The sequence below is a fragment of the Protopterus annectens genome, chromosome 9.part0 (genome assembly GCF_019279795.1).
Source record: "Protopterus annectens isolate FY-2018-M chromosome 9.part0, PAN1.0, whole genome shotgun sequence".
NCBI classification, from domain to species: domain Eukaryota; kingdom Metazoa; phylum Chordata; order Ceratodontiformes; family Protopteridae; genus Protopterus; species Protopterus annectens.
In genome coordinates this window covers 414,698,555-414,721,589 of record NC_056743.1, presented here as the reverse complement: position 1 = coordinate 414,721,589, position 23,035 = coordinate 414,698,555, and the positions used below count along the sequence as shown (strand labels likewise).

The following is a 23,035-nucleotide window of genomic DNA, read 5'->3' as shown; positions in this document are numbered from 1 at the left end:
AGTGGATTCTTAGCAGTGGTGGAGGAAACCCCTTTAGGCCCCTGAGAAATAGTTTCAGGGTCAGCAGTATGGCCCTTATACAGAAATTGATGCGTGTCTGGGACCCTGTAGTACCTGTCTGGCTTGACAGGAGCAGGGGGGAAGGAGTCAGGGGAAACACTAGATTCTAAGTACACATAATCTGAAACATTTAAAACTGGAGGAATAGCTAAGGGTCTATGCTGAGGTAGCTTTAAAAATTCCCTTAACCTTTTCCTAGAATCTGAGTATTCTTGGCCTTGCCATTTGAAGTGTTCCCTCATGGAATGAAGCGTTTCCCCAAAGGAAAACTCCTCAGGAGGAGAAGCAGAGGGAATGGATTCCTCCGCATCAGAATCCTCGTAGGCCGGGAAGGCCTCCTCCTGGTAGTCTGAATGTGCAGAATCACCTGAGGCCTCATCGGAGGACTGGGGATCTACCTGCTCAACCCTAGGCCTCTTGACAAAAGGTGGCTGAGAGCCTCTATCTGGATATGGCTGAGAACCCCTAATTAAAGAAATAAGGTCCTCAGCTAAACTTAAAATTTTAGAACCAGAAGTGGATCCCAGAGAAACGGATCTTGGAGGGAGAGACTTAGCCTGTTTGGCAGCCTTAGCACGTGTGTAGGCCTTAATGGACATAGACACTGGAGGCCTGGCAGCCCCACGTGCTGGAGTAGTCTTATCCACTGAAATGGTGTCAGAAATATCCTGGGGTACGGTCTCAGAGGGGAGAACAGAAACCGGCACCGAGCTGGCCTCCGGTACCGGCAACGGTGCGGGGTCGTCGGTCTGTAGCGGTTGTGAAACCGGCTCAGAAGAGACCGAGACACTCGCAGTAGGCCTAAGCGTGGTGTCAGTCAAGACCGCGGACCGCGAGTGTCGGTCCTTATCCTTCCGTTTTTTTAGGTAAATGTGCTGTCGGAAGCTCCGACAGCATGATAGAACAGAAATCTTCCCCAAAATAATCCTGTGCAAACTCTGATCGACGCCTAAGAGTGCGTTTATTGAAAGAGGCACAAGCTGCACAGGCCGAGACGTTGTGTTCTGGGCCTAGGCAGGGTAAGCAGTAAGAGTGGAAATCCTTATGAGGTATTTGTTTCCCACAAGTTAAACAATTATTAACTTTTACAGTTTTATCTGACATCGGCTGAGGCAAGAAAAGGTCCACAACGGGGTACTTAGCTTTCTGAAGACTTCAGTAGCTGAAAACACAAGAGCTGGCCGACCGGCACTTGCGAACTGCTTCTGCTTCGGGCACCGCACGGCAAGAAAGACTGAAGAAGATGGCGTCGGCTGACGCTTTTATACCCCAGGCTCTGGCGGGGAAAGGGCGACATCAGCCGATGCCGGACCCAGACTTTGGAATCTGGCCGACCGAAGGGCTGCCTGAGGCAGGACAACCCATATGTCAGGACTGCAGTTGCATCCTTGAAGGACATCATCGGTTCCAGCCGGAGCAGAGATGGATTGTATGGCTTCACCCAACAACGGCTCCGAACTGGGAGCCGAAGGTTTAGGTGGCCTGGAAGATTTCACGGGCTGAGCCTTTGCCGGTGAATCTTGAGGTTTAAGCAAACCCCTCAGAATCAGTTTGTTTTTGCGCTCCTGCAAGACTCTTGGACTGAAAGCATGGCAAATCGAGCAAGAGTCCTGCAGGTGCACGGCGCCCAGACAATAAACACAAGAAGTGTGACCATCTGTCAGAGACATCTTCTGACAGCACGAGTCACACTTCTTCAATCCGGACGGTTTAGGATCCTTGGACATCCTGGAAGAAACCCAAGGACAAGAAAAACACACACAAAAGGTTAAGTACTAACCACTAAAAATTGCAGACTACAGTTACCACAACCAAAAAACTTCAAGCAGTACTACAAACTATAGATAACTATCACTAAACACTAACAGTGATACTAAGGAATTATTTTATATATATATATATATATATATATATATATATATATATATACATATATATATATATATATATATATATATATATATATATATATATATATATATATATTCTTCCAGGCCACCTAAACCTTGTATATATATTTTTTTAAGTAAGATAGAAAGAAAAGGTTATCCTCTAACTAAAACTGAAAAACCTTTCTGAGGTAAGGAAAGGGAGAGAAGGGGGAGGGGAAACTCTCTAACTTAAATAGTTTCTTGGGGAGAAGTAATCAGAAACTAGAGAAAACTAACTACAATACAACAGTCTAATCTAACGACTAATTCTACACTAAAACTGTCAGTTTTGACAAGGAAAATACAATAATAATAACGTTTTATACGACCTGAGCCAGTAGAACAACCTCGCAGCAGAAGCGGCAAACGGGATCTGGGTATCTAGCGCCAGGCATCATGTGATATAGGGGGGCCTCGAGCCAGTAAGCAGCTCTCGAGCGGTTGAAGATGGCAGAGTCAGAGCCGAGGATCGGCTCCGAACCCAACCAGCAAGAATGAAGGTGAGATAGACAACTTAACATGGATTAGTACTCAGAGACACCCTGTCCTTATGAAACACCAAAAAAAGAGGAAGACAAGCCATAAGGGCTTGAAGCTGGCTAAAAAAAGAACAGTCTTCCAAGAGCAATGTTGCAAGGAAGCTGAAGCTGCAGGCTCAAAAGGAGCCCAAGTCAATTTCTCCAAAACAAACAGGGAAGAGGAACTGACTTCCTGGAAGGCGTGATATGAAGGATGCTTTTAAGGCATTGTTTAGCTTCAAATCTAGAACCTAAAGGAGGTGATAAAGGCTGACAAGCAGAGATAGCTGATAAGTGGGAGCCTTAACAGAAGAATAAGCCAACCCAGCATTAAGCAATTCACACAGATAAGAGAAAACCAAAGCAACATCCACAGAAAGTGGATCCAGGTTACAAGAAAGACACCAAACAGAAAACATCTTCCATTTAGATAAATAGGATTTCCTAGTATTGGGTTTCCTTGCCTCCTGCAGGAGCCTAAGCACGTCCTTAGAAAAAAGGTGTCTATGTGGAATCAAAATCCTATCGCCCACAGAATAAGTTGAAGAGTGGACAGGTGTGGATGGATGACAGATCCCTTGTCTTGTGCGGGTAGGTCCACACTGTGGGGTAGCTTGTGATGATTGCCTTTGGCTAAATGAAGAAGAGGAGGGAACCAATGCTGTCTTGGCCAAAAGTGAGTCACCAACAAGATTGTCAGGGCGTCCTGTTGAGTTTTAAACAGGACTTTTGGAATGAGGGGAGGGGAGGGAAAGCATAAAGAAACACACCCTTCCAAGAAAAAGAGATGGCATTCACCTTCCACACCAGAGGACCTGGAACTCTGGCACAAAGCAGAAGAAACTGTCTGTTCGGAGGAGAGGCAAATAAGTCTACTTGAGAAGTACCCCACTGGTGAACAATGTCCAGAAACAGAAATATCCTTGTGAAGCATCCATTCATGGGATTGAGTTAAGGACCTGCTCAGAGTGTCTGCCACAATGTTTTGACTTCACGGAATATAAACTGCCTGAAGAGTCACTTGATACCAGACAGCAAGATCCCAAACCAGGAGTGACAACCGACAAAGAAGATAAGAGCTTGTTCTCCTTGAGAACCCATGAAGAGCCAACTGAAGTGCTCTTATCTATGACACTGGTGTGCTTCTTCTGTTGAAGACGATACCACACCACCTGCAGCACCTTTAAGGAGCCAAAAGCTGTTCCCATCCCAAATCTGAAGCTTCTGTGAACAGCTCCTGAGAGGGAAGAGAGGATGAAAAGGGAGCCCTGAATTTAGGGATAACTGCTGGATCCACCAGTGGAGTTCCTTCTTTAGACAAGGTAGAAGAGGAACCACAAATTCTAGGGGAAGAGCATGTTGAAGCAAACTGACTTCAGGAGCCACTGAAACTTCCTCATGTGAAGTTTGGCCAGAGGAAGCATAGCAATGGCAGATAACATGAAACCTAGAGCTTTCAGAAACTCCCTGGCTGTAATGGAAGCCAGAGGAAGAACAGTTTAAAAGTAGGAGCCGAGGGTCAAGGCCTTGGGAGGAGGAAGGGGTGCCAGCAAAGGCACAATCTGAATCCTGCAACCCAGAAAAACATGGTCCTGAGAAGGAGTCAAAGACTTTTTGAAGTTTATTGTAAACCCCAGGCTCTGAAAAAAAGAAATGGCAAACTGGAGACTTTACAACAGGATCTCGGGAGAGGATGCCTGAAACAGCAGATCATCCAAGAAGGGAAATACATGGATCCCCTAAATCCTGCAGAAAGCAATCACAGGAGCGAGGCATTTGGTGAATACCCTTGGGGCAGTAGAAAGGTCAAAGGGCAAAGCAGAGAACTGAAAATGCCAGGAAGCAATAGAGAAATGTAAAAACTTCCTGAAAAGGGATGGATCGGAATATGGAGTTAAAAATCCATGAGATCCAGAAACATCATATAGCCCTGAGGAAGCAAAAGCGGGAACAAGTCTGAAGGGACAACATTCGAAAAGTGGGCACCTTCAGAAAAGTGTTTAGATGCAACAGGTCTAGAATTGGTCTCCAAGTACCCTCCTTTCTGGGTACAAGAAACAACCTATCGTAAAAGCCCCTCCCCCTTTGGGACAGGCACCTCTTGAATAGTACCCAGAGTCAAAAGATCTGAAGCACCTCTGGGGAAAAAGGAGAGTTGTTCTCGAGGGGACTGAGGAATACCCATAAAAGGGGAAGGGATTTCCACACCATGAAATACCCCCAGTGAATAATGGACAGAACCCGGGAATCCCGAGTAATCTGTAGCTAAACAGGAAGAGAGAGAGAGGGGAACAGAAAGAGGAAAGTGGCTGGGAAGAATAGGAAAGTCAGACAGCACCTGGTTTATCTGGAAAGGAAGACTTCTGGGGCCCTGACATCTGAGTAGCCTTAGCAGGAGGAGCTTGCTTACCACCTCGTTTTGCCCTTAGGAGGAGGGTGAGACTGCCTGCAAACAAAAGCCAGCTTAATGGGTAGTTTCTCTGAAATTTAGGAACAGAAGAAACAAACACGTTTGAGTTCTTGTAAAGCCTTTCCCTTATCCTGAAGGGACTTAAACAAATCAGCAGAAAGTTCACCAAGCAAGTGTTTATTATCAAGAGGGGCATCAATCAACTTCGCCTTTATATCATCAGACAAAGGTTGAAGCCAAAGCCAAGAATACCTCATCACTGACACAAAAGCATCAGCCCTAGAAGAAGCATATGCTGCATCATAACTACACTTGATGGAATGATGAGCCACCTGGGAGGAAGTCCCTAATAGGGAAAGAGTAGAAGTTTCACCCTAAGAGTCTGGAAGCTCAGATGTAACCTCACAAGTCTGGGATAGGAAAGTCAACACGTACCTGGACATATGGGTCTGATAATTACCCACCCTAAAAGCCAATATAGCCGAGGTGTATACCTTCTTACCTAGCCTTTCCATTGTTTTGCTGTCTTTATCAGAGAGCAGTAACATGGGCGAAATAAGCAATTGAGAGGGCTTGTCAGAGGCTACAGACACAATTGAGGGGTTAGCAGCAGAGCACTTGTACAAAAATTTACAGCCCTCAGCCACCCTATGAAACCTATCAGGTTTCTTGGGAGCAGGAGTCTAGTCTGAGCCTTAGAAGCATTGGAAAACGCATCCAACAAAGCAGCCAAAAGAGAAGGAACAGCAGAAGGTTTAGGAGATTCCATCTGCAGCAACTCATAGTACCTCTTATGAATCTCAGAGACCTGAGCACGATCCCATTTAAAGAACTACATCATCCTGGGGATTGTGTTCCCAAAAGAAATCTCTTCAAAGGGAGTAACAGGACTGGTAGATTCCTCTTTCTCTGGCCCATAGTCCAAAGAAGAAGGAATCTGAGAAGAGTAAGCAAGGGACTCTTCATCTGAATCCAACTCCTCCTCATAGGAATCCTGTTCCCTGGGTCCTTTAAGGGGAGTAGAGGACCAAGGGTGGGCTGTAACAGAAACACCTTGAGGAGGTTTCAATGCTATCAAAGCACTAAACAAACCCTGAGTAAAGGCCTGCCACTCACTCTGTGGATCTTTAGGGGCAGAATGAACATGTTTAGTTTTTTATTTATTTTTTTTTTTAGTGGGACATCTGCCTTATAAAACCTGGAAGACTCTGACCCAGGAGAACATTCAATAATCGTAGTAGGGACTTCTCAGACTAAAATATGAGTAACACCCCTAGCCCCTCAAAAAAGATCAACCATGGTTCCCGCTGAATGTCCAAAACGGACATCTACAAAGCCTCCTCGGACATACTTAAAGCCGGTTCCCTGCCGGCCTCCAATCAGGTCACAGCAGAGGAATCAGAAAAAGCCTGGCAAACCTCTGGGCATTCACTCACCTCAGCAGAAATGTCCACTGGAGGCTGAATAGCAGAAGATTTTGGCCTAGGCTTCTTGGCCGCCTTCCTTGATGGCTGTCCCTTGGGGAGGAAAGTTCCCTCCACTGTATCTTGCATGAGAAGTTTAAGATGCTGATTCTCAAGATACACACCAAGGCAGAAATTCAACTACACAAAATTTTTGGTACAAAAGCCTTACAGATGGAAGAGGACATACGGTCATGCAAGGCACCAAGGCAAAACAAACATTGTTCATGGCAGTCTTTGTAGGGAATCTGTCTCCCACACTAGCACATACCCTTCTTGGATGACATAAAACCAAACAAGCAACAAAAAGAAAAGACAAGTAAAAAGGAACTTCAATGGAGCACTTATCTGCAATGGTGCAGTGAAAACAGCAACGACAAAGGCATTCAAACTAATGAATAAGAGATGGCGTTCAGACTGGCAGCAAAGAAGTTCTGAGGATGGTACATCTGGACATCACCTTTATGCCCTATGCGATGCGGGACACTTACATGCGACGTAAAGCATACCTTAAAGCAACCTAAGGCTTTGGTATACTGGCTGGACGTCAGGCTGCCCTAGGTAGGGGATCCCCAATGTTATGAATACTGCAACAGTGAAATGGAAGAATAGCTTATTAGATCACAGGGCTTCACTCTTGTAAAAATGGTAAAACAGCAAAACATAACAGAGTAGGTATTTTCTTATTTATACTAAGACAACATTAACAGTTAATTTTATCATTCGAGAATATGAAAAGAATTTAGTGGAACAGTAGTAGCAATGTTGCAAAGGACTTTGTATCTTTCAGGTCTTTGTTAAGTGAGTATACACAACTCCACCTGTCAGAAATGCATGAACTACTGCTCTTCTATCAGCTCACATCTCAGAACGAATACAGACGCATCACATTACTTTAATGAATACAGACGCATCACATTACTTTAATGAATACAGACGCATCACATTACTTTAATGAATACAGATGCATCACATTACTTTAATGAATATAGACACATCACATTACTTTAATGAATATAGACGCATCACATTACTTTAATGAATACAGACACATCACATTACTTTAATGAATACAGACGCATCACATTACTTTAATGAATACAGACGCATCACATTACTTTAATGAATATAGACACATCACATTACTTTAATGAATATAGACACATCACATTACTTTAATGAATACAGACGCATCACATTACTTTAATGAATACAGACGCATCACATTGCTTTAATGAATACAGACGCATCACATTACTTTAATGAATATAGACACATCACATTACTTTAATGAATATAGACATGTTACATTAAATGATTATAGACACATATTACATTATTTTACGGATTACAGACACATAACATTAGTTTAGCGCCCATATTTTGCCACACTCTACTGCTTAGTAACGTTGCTACATTTATACAAATAATTTCCTGCCACAGTGGCAATCTGCAGCGCGCACTTCTTAGAACTTACTACATCTTTCTACAATAGCTCCTGTTTATTCAAGTTTTAATTATTTTTTTTTTACACAGTGCCAATTCTTTAGTGTTTATTTCAATTTTCTTTTATGGAACATGTACTGCTTCTTGGTGTTTTTCTCCATGTGTCTCCAATGAAAATGATTAATGTAACCCAGTCTGATTTTCCCAGTAAACAAAATCAAATAAATAATGTAGTCATCACTCAATACCTCAGATATACCATTAAATCATAACAGTTTCACCATTCAAGATGCACAAAAATTTAAACAACTGCTTTCCACCTTCTGCAAAAGGGGCTGCTTACCTGGTTTAGAAGGTGTGACAGAGGTCATAGTGGGACTGCTGTTAGTAAACAGAACAGTTTGGCAATCACAATTTCTTTGCGGCTTCTGACCATCAGGGCAAGTCCTGTAAGGAAAGGATAACCGTTGCACCTTAGTACTAAAATTCTTACACCATGCACTCAAACAACTGTACAAATACAAAAGCTGATTAAAAGCCTGTATTCAAATATGGCTTACCTTAGTTACTGATAATACAACTGTGAAAGCAGAATGATTTTTCCTACATACACACACTGACTATAATCCCCACAGTCCTAGCACTGCAGAGATTATGACAGGCAACTGAATGATTTCTGAAATGTCGCATTTGTTAATTTTCACCTGTTTTAATCCAAGTCCTCAGTACTTTGACACCTCACTGGAAGCAACAAGCTGATCTTTTCCTGGCCACCAGCTGCTTAAAGCAAAATTTAAACAGCAACAAATACCCTCCACCTTGAGGAAAGTAGTATTGTGTAAAATCTTATCAAAATGGTAGATGTCATTCTCTACACTGTTGCAGTATTCATTACATTAGGTATCCCCTGCTAAGGGTGGCCTGATATCCAGCCAGTATACCAAAACCTTAAGGTACGCTGTATGGCACATGCATGCTCCTCGCATTGCATAGGGCATAAAGGTGACGTCCAGATGTACCATCCTCAGAACTGAAAGCCCCAGCACTAGTCCAAGGAAAAAAAGGGATAACCAGTACATTCAGAAAGCAAATGAACCAGGGGGGAAGTGGGAGGGAGTGAGTGAATATTCCAACAGTGAAGAGAAAGACATCTACAGTTATGGTAAGATTTTACACAGCTGTGCTATGTCCTTCCACTTCACTATTGCAGTATTCATTACATTAGAGGGAATGCCAAAGCTCTGAAAGAAAATTGGTAGAAAGAAGGACTTAGCAGAGCCCTCTAGGAAGCCATGACGGATGGCCCTAGCAAAACCAGCTCTAGCTCTGGAGATTCCATCCAAATTTTAGTGTATGGTAAAACTATGCAGAAAAGTCCAGATAGCTGCCTCAAGAAGAGTTAGTATCTAAACCCTTGAAAAAAGCACCAGAAGAAGCCACAGCTCTAGTAGAATGAGCCTTAACACGATAAGAAACGCACTTCCCATGAAAGGGATAAGCAAAAGAAATGGGTTTGGAGATCCAAGAAGAAATAGTCTACTTGGATACCACAGCTAATCCTAAGAACCTAGGATGAAAGGAGGAAACAAACATATCAGATTTCCTAATAGTCTTAGTCTTACCCACATAAAATCTGAGTTGTCTATGCACATTCAACATGTGCAGCACCTTCTCACTAGCAGACTGTGAAGAAGGGAAAAAAGTGGGCAAATTAATAGACTGATTAAGGGGTTCATTCACCACCTTGGGTATAAAAGGAGGATTAGTATGCAAGGAAATTCTGTCCTTATGAAATACCAAATAGGAGGACAAACCATAAGGACTTGAAGCTCAGACACCTATCTGGCAGAAGGGCTAACAAAAGTACAGTCTTCCAAGAGCAATGTTACAAGGAAGCTGAAGCTGCTGGCACAAAATTATTCCAAAACAAAGTTAAGATCCCAGGGAAGAGGAACAGGCTTACTGGGAGTCCTAATATGATGGGTGCCTTTAAGGAATTGCTCAGCTTCAAATCTAGAAGCAGGAAGACATAAAGACAGCCAACCAGAGATACCTGATAAGTGGGCCTTAACAGAAGAATAAGGCAGCCCAGCATTGAGCAATTCACACAAAAGAGAGAACCAAAGGAGCATCCACAGAAAGTGGATCCAGCCAGGTTAAGAAAAAGACACCAAACAGAAAACCTCTTCCATTTGGATAAGTCGGATTTCCTAGTAGCGAGCTTTCTGGCCTCCAGTAGGACCCTAAGCACATCCTCAGAAAAAATGGTCTATGTGGCATCAAAATCCTATCATGCACAGACAGTGGACAGGTGGGGATGGATGAGAAATCCATTTTGTCCTGTGGGAGTAAGTCCAGCCTGTGAGGTAATTTGTGATGATTTCCCCTGGCTAAATGCAGAAGAGGGAACCAATGCTGTCTCGGCCAAAAGGGAGTCACAATAAGATTTTGGGAGCATCCTGTTAAATTTTGAATAGGACTTTTGGAATGAGGGGAAGGAGGGAAAGCATAAAGAAACATCCTTTTTCAAGGAAAAGATAGGGCATCCACCTTCCAAACCAGAGGACCTGGGACTCTGGCACAAAAAGTACAGTTGTGTACACTTACCATAAATGTAGATGTTCGAGTGTATTCACTGTTGCAGTCATTACATTTGGGTAATCTGCTGGCAGGTTGCCCTCAGTCGGCCTGAATTCCAAAGTCTTGAGTCCTGCGTCGGATGCTGGCTCCTCTTCCATGTTGTCAGGTCGTCAGGGGTATAAAACCTGCAGCCGACGCCATTTTCTTTAGTTTTTCTTGCCCCCGATGTCAGGTGCCCCCAAAAAGGTAGCATAGATAGATATATATATATATATATATATATATATATATATATATATATATATATATACACACACACACACACACACACACACACATATATATATATATATATATATATACATACATACATATAAATACATGCATCAATATAAACATTACCTTCCTCTACAAGCAAATACACCACATAGGTTGTACAAGATAGAGAAGGAAAGATAAATTTCAGAATGACAGGGGGATGGTGGGAGGGTAACCTGGACTGCAACAGTGACTACACTCGAACATCTACATTTATGGTAAGTGTACACAACTGTACTATGTTCTTCGTGTTTCACTGTTGCAGTCATTACATTTGGGTAGAATCCCAAAGCTATGGTTGGGAGGCTGGAGCTAAACAGCATTAGGTGCGGCTATAAGGCCCTGCAGAACTGCAGTGGCAAAGCCTGCCCTTGACTGAGTAAAGAGGCAAATGGTAATGCTTTGTAAAGGTGTGAACAGAACTCCAAGTAGCAGCCTCTAGAATGTCTTTGGTTGGTACTCCTCTGAGAAAGGCTGCTGAAGTAGCTGCAGCTCTGGTGGAATGAGACCTAATGCCCTTGGGCACAGGTTTACCATGGTGTAAGTAGTAGAAACGGATGCAGTGGCTTATCCACTTTGAAATTGTCTGCTTTGAAATAGCCTTTCCTTCTGATCCTGTAGCATATGACACTAGTAATTGCTCAGATTTTCTTAGAGTTTCAGTCCTGCTCAAGTAGAAGCTTAGCTGTCTATGTACGCCAAGGAATGCAGAATTTTCTCCCCCTTGTTCTGCGGATTTGGATAGAAAGTTGGCAGATGAATAGTTTGGTTAAGGGCCATACTGGAAACCACCTTAGGCATAAAAGAAGGATTTGTCCTCAGAGACACCCTGTCTGGGTAAAATATGATAAAAGGCTCTACAGCCATGACGGCCTGTAGCTCTGAAACTCTTCTTGCTGAAGTAATTGCTAGCAGCAGAGCTGTTTCCATGATAAGAACTTTAGATCAGCGGTAGCAGCTGGTTCAAATGGAGGCAGGGTGAGCTTTTCCAACACATAATTGAGGTCCCATGCAGGTAATGGTGATCTTCTAGGAGGCCTTAAATTTTTGGCTTCTCTAAGATACTGTTTCAGTAAAGGATGAGAAAAGATTGGTGGCTCTGTATTGTAATGAGCCGAAATGGCAGAGGCATTGCTTTTGATTGATGAGAAATAAGAAGTTATGTACCTACCATAACGTTCCATGTTAGTTGTCTTCTCTCGCCTTCTTTCTTGCTTGATGGGTTCGGAGCCGATCCCTCGGCTCCGACTCGGCACTTGCTTTAGCTCGAGAACTCCTTTTACCAGCTCGAGGCAGCCCCATATCCCATGATGCAAGGCAGGAAGTACCCAGATCTCGTTTGTTGACAAAAGGGCAATAACACCTAGCATAAACAATACTTCCCAAAGGAAGAAGAAACTTACAAATGGAAAAAGGACCAGGTCTGAAAGGTCTTTAGCATTATAGTTTCTTATACAAGGTCTGTCCAGGCCAGGGGGAAGGAGGGAGGGTCGCAAGAAAGAAGGCGAGAGAAGACAACTAACATGGAACGTTATGGTAGGTACATAACTTCTTAATGTTAAGTTGTCAATCTCGCCTTCATTCTTGCTTGATGGGACCGTCCTAGCACCTCTATCCTGGGTGGCTCAATGGAACAAACTCTTGAGGACTGTAGAGCCAAAACTGGCTCTGTCCCTGGAGGCCAAGTCCAATTTGTAATGGGAAACAAAAGTGTGAGGAGTGGCCCAAGTGGCGCTGCACAAATAGTGTCTAAAGGCAGTCTAGCTTGAAAAGCTGTAGAAGTAGCTAAACTCCTAGTTGAATGTGCTTTAGGTTTTGAGCACAGCTGTTTTCCCCTGATCGTATAAATTTCAGTGATGACCGAAGAAAGCCATCTGGACAAAGTCACTTTAGAAACAGGAAGGCCTTTTTTATTATCCGCATAGGAAACAAAAAGTTGATCAGATTTTCTAAATTTTTTTGTTCTGTCCAAATAATATCTAAGCTGACGGTGGACGTCAAGATAATGTAGCTTTTGTTCAGCTCTGTCTGAATAGTTGGGAAAAAATACAGGGAGATCAATAGATTGATTCAGATTGTTTTTCGAAGCGACCTTAGGTAAAAAGGATGGATTAGTTCTCAAAGATACTCTGTCTTTGTGAAAAATTAAATAGGGGGGTCGAACCGAAAGAGCATGAAGTTCAGACACCCTCCTGGCAGATGTAATAGCCACTAGGAATAAAGTTTTCCAAGAAAGATATTTCAGGGAACAAGAAACAGCTGGCTCGAAGGGTGGAAGAATCAAGGATGTCAGCACTAAATTTAAATCCCACTGAGGAGGAGGATTCCTGATTGGAGGCTTTAGTAGGAAAATTCCTTTCAAAAAGGCCCTGCAGAGCCTATGGGACATAATATTATGATCTGCTATCCCGACATGAAAATTAGAAATAGCAGCCAACTGAACTCTGACTGTGGAAGAAGAGGAGCCTGCATGGAAAATCTCTGCTAAGAAGTCCAGAACTGCCTGAACAGGGGCAGTAAAAGGATCAATATTTTGGGCCTTAGCCCAATAAGAGAAACATTTCCATTTGCTTGTGTAAATCCTCCTGGTAGAGGATTTTAGTGAAGCTACTATGATATCTCTAACTGAGTTAGAGATCAAAGGAAGCCTGGCTAAGGAAGGAAGTGGAGCAACCATGCTGTGAGGTTGAGAGAAGGGATTGACCGGTGCAGCTGACCGGATTGGTGAATCAGTAGATCTGGCACTGGGTCCAGATGCCACGGCTGCACCAAAAGGTGATGATGGAGGAACGGGAACCAAACTTGTCGAGGCCAGTAAGGGGCAATGAGAATCAATTTGGCTCTCAAAACGGTAGCTTTCTGGATCACCTGAGGGATCAGAGGAAATGGAGGGAAGGCATAAAGAAGTCCCTGGGGCCAATCCTGGGTCAGAGCGTCTCTGGGGATGGCCTGATAGAGGAAGAGGCTGAAGAAGTCTGGACATTTGCTGTTTTGGGGAGTAGCAAAAAGATCGCAACATGGACGACCCCATTCCAGAAAAATCTCTTCCGCTATGGATTGCTTGAGAGACCACTCGTGAGGCATGAGAATAGCTCTGCTCAATCTGTCCGCTATAATGTTGGTTTTCCCAGGGATATGTGTTGCTACCAGAAACCGATGAGGGGAGATCGCCCATTGCCATAGTCTGAGCGCTTCTCGACACAAGGGGTAGGACTTGGTTCCGCCCTGTTTGTTGATATACCAAACTACAGACATGTTGTCTGTGTGGACTGCAATTGTCCCTACGGGAAGAAAGTCGTTGAGGGCTTGCAACGTTAAAAGCACTGCTCTCATCTCCAGGACATTTATGTGCAGATGGTACTCGAACGGTTGCCACGTCCGATGAACCATCCTGCCCGGAAAATGACCGCCCCACCGGGTGAGGGAGGCGGCCGTGGTGAGAGGGGCTATCGGGGAGGGAGGTACAGAGCACCTGCCGTGGTGAACCTGAGGCGATGTGATCCACCAAGCAAGATGTTCTTTGCATGTTTGTGTCACCAGAATCTGGTGACGCATTGGGAGTTGCTGGTATGACCACTGTGTGAACAGCATCCACTGAAGGAGGCGCATGTAGAATCGAGCCAGGGAAGAAGAGTGATGGCGCAGCCATAAGACCTAATACCTTTAGAACCATTCTGGCCTGTACCTTCTTGCTGGCCAGAATGATCCTGACATGAGTCTGAATGTCTGAAACTCTTTGTTCTGTAAGGGTAGCTGACATCCGAACAGTGTTTAAGTTTGCCTATGAAGGTAATAGACTGGCAGGGCGATAAGGATGACTTTTCGTAGTTGACTGAGATGCCCAAATGAGAACAAAGGTCTATTGTGTAATCCCTGGCTTGTATAAGCTGATGCCTGGTGGTGGCTGACAGGAGCCAGTCGTCGAGATACGGAAACACCTGGAATCCTTGACGTCTCAGGTGAGCCGTGACCACTGCCATGCATTTGGTGAACACTCTGGGGGCTGTAGTGAGACCAAAGGGCAGGGCTCTGAACTGGAAATGACTGGACCCCAGCCGAAGCGGAGAAATCTCCTGGAGCGTCTGTGAATTTTGATGTGATAGTACGCATCCTGAAGATCTATTGAGCACATCCAGTTGTCCTTCTGTAAGAAGGGCAGAATTGATTGAAGAGTGACCATTCGAATCTTGTCTTCCTGACAGACTTGTTGAGTCTGCTGAGATCCAATATTGGTCTCCAGTCTCCCGTCTTTTGGGGACCAAAAAGAACCTTGAGTAGATTCCGGCTCTGAATGGTCTATTGTGACTGGCTGAATGGCTCTTTTGCAGTAGTTTTGCGATCTCTAACTCTGCAATGTCCCTTAGACCGGGTGGTACATCTGGAAGGGAACTTGAGGGGAAGGGACTTTCCTCGAAAGGAATTATGTAACCCTTGGATATGATCGACTGTACCCATCTGTCTTGAGTGAGGGAATGCCAGGCTTCTGGGTACAGTAATAATCTTCCCCCGACTGCCTCCAAGGAGGGACAGCCGGGCAACACCTCAGGGATGCTGAAAGGGCTTCTCAGGAAGAGACTCCCTGTTGCCCTGATTCTTGGACCCCTCTGCCTCTAGAGCGGCGTCTGTTGTTGTTACCCCTCTGCCTCTAGGGGTAAACTGACCACGTGAATCCAGCGTGACTCCTTGGGATTTACGGAACCACATCTTCCCACCCTTCTGTCCTTTGGGATAAGGCCTAGAAGGGGTGGAAAACGGACTCCAACAGCAGAAAGAGTCTTGCCGTCCTGCTCACACCTGGTCAAGGTTTCCTTCACCTGAGGGCCAAACAAAGCTGACCCATCAAAGGGAGAATTTGTGAAGGACGCCTTAAAGGGATCCAAAAATCACATAGCCGCATCCAGGCTTGGCGTCTAAGAGCCACACCTGTGCCTGCGGCTCTACTCCCTCCATCAGCAGCATAAGATATTAGCCGCATGGAGGAGTTAGCAATGGAATTGAGGGTTCCTAGCTGCGAAGCAATCTTTTCTTGGGCCCCTGCAGCTGTAGGATCCTGAACTACTTCTCCCAGCTCCTTCAGGATATCTCTCTGGAGTCTGGTGAAGTGACAAAGATAATTCAGCGAACGCATAGCAAAGGTCGCTGAGGAAAACATCCGCTTGCCGTACCTATCCATGGTCCTAGAATCCTTATTAGGAGGATGGACGGGCACGGAAGGATCTGCAAGTTCCTTTTTGGTGGCCGCAGCCACCACCATGGCATCAGCGGGGACACCCTTGGTAAGGAATTGTTTGTCACTAGGGGCAGTTATAAATTTAGAAGGCCTCCTAGGGACTGGCTCTACAGAGTCAGGAGCTGTCCACGCCTTTCGTGCAATAACCTGCATAAGGGGTCGAAGGCGGAGACACCCAGGAGGTGGAGGGCCGAGATCCAAACGCCTCTAGGTATACTGACTCATCCTCAGAGGGATTGTAGGTGGGCCAGTTTCCCCTCTGTTTCAGAAGTTCTAGGATGTCTGAGAAGGAGACATCCTCAGAGGGGGATCTAGGGGATCCCTCTGACTCATCAAAGTCAGTATCCGAAGTGACAGACTCAGGGGAGTCTACATGCTTCCTCTTACAAGTCCTCTTCCTGGGAGGATCTCCCGAAACATCAGGAGAATCCTCGGAAGAGGGGGGAATTCCCAATGGGGAAACCTGAGGCGGAGGATCTCTGGGTCCTGTAGCAAGAGAAGTGGCAGAGATGTCAACAGGTACAATAGAGGGAGGAGCTACGGGAAGAGACTGCTGACTGATACCAGTGGCCAGTACACTCTTCATCACCTCGAATGCTCCCTCCCAGGCAGGTCCGAGAGGCCCGCTCAAGAGCTAGGAACTCCAGGGCCACCGAAAAGGAAGTCTCCGAGGCAGATGTCGGAGCCGAGCTCACCAAGGCCGAGGCTCCAAGGGGAAGAGCGGGTTCGGACAAGGGTCCGATGCCACTCACCCCCCCGGAGGAGACCATGGAAGCCCGACCACGAATCCCTCTAAGGAAGAGGAGATAAGAGTAGGGGCTGAAGGAACAGAAGGGGTATCCGTCCTCCAGCCGTAGCAGTAACCATGCCGAAGACTCCAACTCCAAGCTCTGGGGTAGAGTTGAAGGAGGAACTGTAACGGATGTGGACCAACAGTCGCCTGCTGAGACGCACTGTGTAGCATTTGGGCCAGTACCTGTGACTTGAGCAATCTACTGACCACTCTCTCTAGGTCATGGTCTGACAACCTGGATGACCTTGAAGATCGGCTCCGATGGCTCCGTTCCGATAGAAGAGGCGAGGCCGGAGCCGAAAGTATCGGCTCCAAGGAAGGAGACCTCGCCCTCTTCCTGGAATGGGTCATCGGAGCCGATATTACTGATCCTGTCGGCACCGATTTCTCGGAGCCGGCAGAACGTCTCGATGTATTGGCTCCAGCCGGAGCCGATACAGCCACCAAAGTAACGGTGTCGGAGCCGATCGGAGCCGGCACTGATGCCTGTGCCACATGGGTGTCGGAGCCGATCGGAGCCGACACCGATGCCCGTGCCACGTGGGTGTCGGAGCCGGTCGAACCGACACCACAGTGGTCAGAGATTCGGCACCGATAGCCATCGCGCCGAAAGCTTAGTGGATCCAGAATCGGCTCCAGCGAGCCGATCTCGACTCTATGAGTCGGAGCCGAGGCCACAGGCTTAGAAACAGAAGCCTGGGTCTTGGCAGATTTAGTTGATTTTGTGGGGCCGACTTAGCGGAGAGCCCTCCGGCTTAAGAAGACCCCTGAGAATCAACTTATTCCTTCTCTCCTGCAGGACTCTCTGGCTGAAGGAGTGACAAATAGCACAGGAGTCCTGCAGGTGAAGAGGGCCTAAACAGTACAGGCAAGAAGTGTGACCGTCTGTCAGAGACATCTTCTGACAGCACGAGTCACACTTCTTAAAACCTGATACCCTCTCTTTAGACATGGTGCCTAACAAAACAGACACACACCAGTCCAATTAAATTAAACTAATACCAAAAAGGTATTTAGTAAAAAATACCAACACACACACCCTAACGGGGGGGGGATGGGACAGGGAAAATAACTGACTAAAAAAATTAAAAGAGACAGGGATTTCTGTCAGAAAAAGTTAAATTTAAAGTTAAACTATCAAAACAAAAGTTTTTAACTAAAAAGGGGCTTAAATGTCACAAATGTGAATTACTTACCAGGAGCTGGTAAAGAGAAGACCTCCCAAGCGAAGCGGCAAACGAGATCTGGGTACTTCCTGCCTTGCATCATGGGATATGGGGCTGCCTCGAGCTGGTAAAAGGAGTTCTCGAGCTAAAGCAAGTGCCGAGTCGGAGCCGAGGGATCGGCTCCGAACCCATCAAGCAAGAATGAAGGCGAGATTGACAACTTAACATGATAGGCCTTTGTCAAGCATCTCAGTTAAGTACTGTAATATCTGAGGAATATTTGGTTCCGCTGTATCAGTTCCTTGTGCTTGATTCCAAGCACAGAATCTTTTCCATTTGTCAGCATAAGATTTAGTCTAGTGCTAGGCCTTCTGGCTTCCAAAATGACATCCATCACAGCTTTACTGAGAGGTGTTGTTTGTATGACTACATGATTAGCCATGCTGCCAGGTTTAGTATCTGTAGTTGACTGTGCAGGATCTGATTGTTTTGCTGAGACAGTAGTTGTGGTCTTTGAGGCAACGTCCAAGCTGGGTATTGAGACAAGTTCCTTAGGATTGGATACCAGTATTGGTGGGGCCAGTCCGGGGCAATTAATATCATCTTTGGTTTCTCTTGTCTGACTTTTAGGAGGACCTTGGGTAGAAGAGGCAGAGGAGGAAAGGCATAAACAAATAGGATTTTCCAACTGAAGGATAGGGCGTCCACTTTCCATGCTTGTCTGTGATAAGTCCTTGTGCAGAATCTTTTCAATTGATAATTTTGGGGAGAAGCAATTAGATCTATGTCTGGGCTCCCCCATTTCTCTTTTATCATGCTGAAGACTTGTGGATTTAGTTTCCACTCATGAGGTCCATAAGGTTTCTGCTTAAATTGTCTGCCAGCGTGTTTTGTTTTCCTGGCAGGAATTGAGCTTGAAGGTGTATTTGGTAGGTCAAAGCTGTGTCCCACAGTGCCATGGCTAATCTGCAAAGGGGGTATGAGTGTGTGCCCCCTTGCTTATTTATATACCACATGACTGTGGTGTTGTCCGTCTTTATCAGTAGTTGTCCTGGATGAAGTAAGTCCTTGAAGGCTGCTAGGGCATTTTGAACAGCTAGCATCTCTTTCTGGCTGATATGCGGATGCATTTGTTTTGGTGCCCATAAGCCCTGAATGCATCTTCCTGCCATGTGGGCTCCCCCAGGAATAATCCGATGCGTCTATTAAGGTTTGGCTGGGAGGGGGTAAAGTGAAGGGCAGTCCCATGTTTTGTTGACATGCCTTTGCCCACCACAGAAACTCCTGTTGCAGGCAGGGAATGAGAGGAATCATTGTTTCTAGACTTTGACACTGTTGATTCCATAAACTTTTTAGGTACCATTGAAGTTTCCTCATATGCAGTCTTGCATATGGAATTAGTAGGATACAGGATGCCATGAAGCCCAGAGCCTGCAGAATTTGTCTTGCAGATGACTGGGTTTTTGTTGCCATCAGTTTGAAGTAAGTAGTCAGTTGCCTTTGCTTGTCTGGCATGAGGCAAGCCATCTGGGCAGTTGTACCCAAGCTTGCACCCAGGAATGTTATCTTTTGAGAGGGTACCGGTTGTGATTTCTTTTCGTTTGTGTACCCTAGGCATGTTAGGAGCCTTCTCACAAACGCCAGGTGTCGAAGAAGAGTGTTCTTGTTCTCTGCTTGAATGAGGCAGTCATCCAAGTAAGGATATATTTGTATACTTCTTTGTCTGCAAAAAGCAATTACTGGTGCCAGGCACTTTGTAAAGACTCTGGGCGTAGTAGATAAGCCAAAGGGCAGTGCACAGAATTGGTAATGCATTAAGCCAGCCTTGAATCTGAGGTATCTTCTGCACGATGGTCTTATTGGGACATGCAGGTATGCCTCTTTTAGGTCTAAAGTCACCAGCCAAGCATTCTGCATTCATGCAAAGTCAGCATTTTGAATTTTTGAATGCCCAGGTATGTGTTCAAAATTGATAAATCCAGTATTGGCCGCCAGGCCTTGTCCTTTCTGGGTACAAAGAACAGTCTTGAGTAAAAACCTTATCTTTTTTCCTGTTCTGGTACTGTCTGAATGGCCCCCATATTCATGGGGGACGTAACCTGTTTCTGTGCCTCTGCCCATTGATTTTTTGGCAGATCTGGCCAACCATTTGCCATTGGCAGAGTGCGGAAATGGAATCTGTATCCCTGTGATATGATGCTTAGTACCCACTTGTCCTGGGTTATTAACTGCCAATTTTGAGCAAAAAGTGCTAATTTTCCCCCTAAGGGTGCTGCCAAAAGATAAGTGCTTGGTGTAGGCAGAGGGAGTCATTGGGATTGTTTTCTGTAGGTTTGCGCTTTATCCCCTCCAGATTTTGGGGTGGAAGCGCCCCATTGCTTTGGCCTGTATGAATCTTGCACCTGGTATCTGGAACCCTTAGGGTGTCTGGATTTGCCCCTTTGAGCTCTGTCTGACACAGGAAAGGACCAATTTTTCGTAGGCCAGTGTGTACTGAATCTTGGTGGATGCACTTGTAAGAAGTCTAACAGTTTGCATAGACTTCGCTTTGTCTTCTATTTTGTTTAGAACCTCTTCTGCCTTAATACCAAACAGAGAATCATGCTGTAAAGGTGCATTTAGTGATTTAGCTTTAACATGATCAGGCAAATTTTGTTCCTTTAACCAGGCATGCCTCGTAATCACAGATCCAGTAACTGCGGCCCTGCAGGAGGCCTCTAAGGACTCAAAACCACATTACAAAGTATGCTTTCCAACTTGTTCAGCTTCCTGCAATTCTTTGTTTTCTGCACATTCTGAAATCAACGTCATTTTCTGCTTCAGCAATCCCATAACATGTTGCTGGTACTTAACCATATGAAAATGACAGTTTAAGGCCCTGATTGCCAAGGTTGCAGATGTATAAACCTTTTTTCCCCATCTGTCTAGTGCCCTTGAATCTCTGTCAGAGGGTGTAGGATTTTTTGCTGTTGAGGCCTTAACTCCCTTTGTACCCTGTGAAATAGTTTCAGGATCAGCAGCAGGGTTTCTAATTAAAAATGTATGTGAGTCAGGTACCCTGCAATATTTGTCAGGCTTACTGGGAGCCGGAGGTAAGGAGTCTGGGGTCAAGCTTGACTCTGAAAACACATCATCCACAATGTCTAAAACAGGGGGGATGGCTAAAGGCTTGTGCTGAGGTAGAAGAAGGAAATCAATGAGCCTCTTTTTTGATTCTGAGAAATCTTGACTCTCCCAGTGAAAATGCTCCCTCAAAGTATGGAAGGTTTCTCCAAATGAATAATCCTCAGGAGGAGATACAGATGGAATAGACTCCTCAGCATCAGAATCCTCATAGGGAGGTATAGACAATTCCTGATCAGAAGAAATAGAAACCTGATCTGAAGATTCATAATCAGTGTTTTGCCTAGGCCTCTTATCTGGAGGGGGATGGGTACCCCTGATCAAGGTAATAAGGTCTTCAGCCATTTTGATCATCTGTTTTTTAGGCATAGAGGCCTGTGTACGTGGCTCATGCGTCAGTTTTTTAGTTTTAGAAGCTGCTTTTGTCTTTAGTTTTGCAGCTGTCATTGGTTTGATATACAAATGTTGAGGTCTGAATACACCCTCAGAAGCCGGTGCCTGCACAGCGGCTCCAGACCCATCCGAGGGAGATACATCCGTCGGTCCAATACCTTGAGTATCTTGCGGCATGCCTGACTCCACATGGGTGTCGGCAGAGGCCTGCGACTCGAAGGTAGTGGGTATCAGGGGCTGCGAAAGTGCCTCACTGAGTACCGGCGACTGGCTTAGGAGAAGCTTCGTCAGTTTTGGATCTCGACTGCCTTTCTCTGTCCTTTTCTTTGCATTTTTTATGTATTCCGGTAGTCGGATTGCTATCCGATGACATTTCTGGGTAGTTAAATCTGTTTCCAAAATACTTTGATGCAAAAATATACCGACGCTTAATAGTGCGTTGGTTAAATCTAGCACAAAACCAACAGCCAAGCACGTTGTGATCACGGCCTAGACAAGGAATACAGTATAAATGGAAATCCTTATGAGGTATTTGCTTCCCACAAGTAATACAATTATTAACTTTTTCTGACATCGGTAAAAAGCAAGAAAAAAGGTTCCCCAATGGGGTACGTAGCTTTAGTGAAGACTTCGGTTCTGAAACTCAAACTCTAATTTTTCAGTAGTCGGCCGACCGGCACTTGCGAAAATGCTTCTGGTTCGGGCACCGCGTGGCAAGAAAGACTAAAGAAAATGGCGTCGGCTGCAGGTTTTATACCCCTGACAACTTGACGTCATGGAAGAGGAGCCAGCAACCGATGCAAGGCCCAAGACTTTGGAATTCAGGCCAACTGAGGGCAACCTGCAAGCAGATTACCCAAATGTAATGACTGCAACAGTGAAACACAAAGAACATCAGAAGAAGCTGTCTGTTCAGAGGGAGACAAATAAGTCTATTGGAAGAGTACCACACTGGTGGACAATGTCCAGAACCCTTTTTACCCTTAGGAGGAGGGTAATCTTGCCTATGAACAAAAGCTGGCTTACTGGGGTAATTTCTCTGAAATTTAGGCACAGGAAAAACAAACTCATGTTCAAGTTCCTGTAAAGCCTTTCCCTTATCCTGAAGGGACTTGCATAAAGCAAAAGAAGCTTCACCAAACATGTGTTTATCTAGAGGGGCATCCAGCAACTTAGCCTTAATATCATCAGGCAAAGGTTGAAGCCAAAGTCAGAAATACCACTATCACTGACCCAAAAGCAGCAGCCCTAGAAGAAGCATCTGCTGCATTATAACTACACCTGATGGAATGACGAGCCACCTGGGAGAAGTCCCCAACAGGGAAAGGGCAGAAGTTTTACCTTCAATGTCTGGAAGATCAGAAATAACCTGGCAGCCCTGGGAAAGGACAGCCAACAAATACCTGGACATATGTGTCTGATAATTAACAGCCCTAAAAGCCAAGGTGGCCAGAAGTATAAACCTTCTTGCCTAGCCTTTCCATGGTTCTGCTATCTTTATCAGAGGGCTGTAACTTAGGAGAAGGAAGCAAGTGAGGTGGCTTGTCAGACGCTACAGACACCACCAAGGGATAAGCAGAAGAACACTTGTACAAGAACTTACA

At 45.2% G+C, this 23,035-nt stretch overlaps 1 protein-coding gene across 1 annotated transcript in view; it reads right to left on the bottom strand.

The window, feature by feature from the left end:
- The window catches only part of LOC122811243 (tumor necrosis factor receptor superfamily member 10A-like), a 1,311,615-nt gene that overhangs the window by 549,363 nt on the left and 739,217 nt on the right, over positions 1-23,035 (bottom strand). The window contains exon 5 of the mRNA XM_044082955.1: positions 8,172-8,275. Coding sequence (XP_043938890.1) covers positions 8,172-8,275 — 104 coding nt within the window. The remainder of the gene's footprint in view (positions 1-8,171; positions 8,276-23,035) is intronic.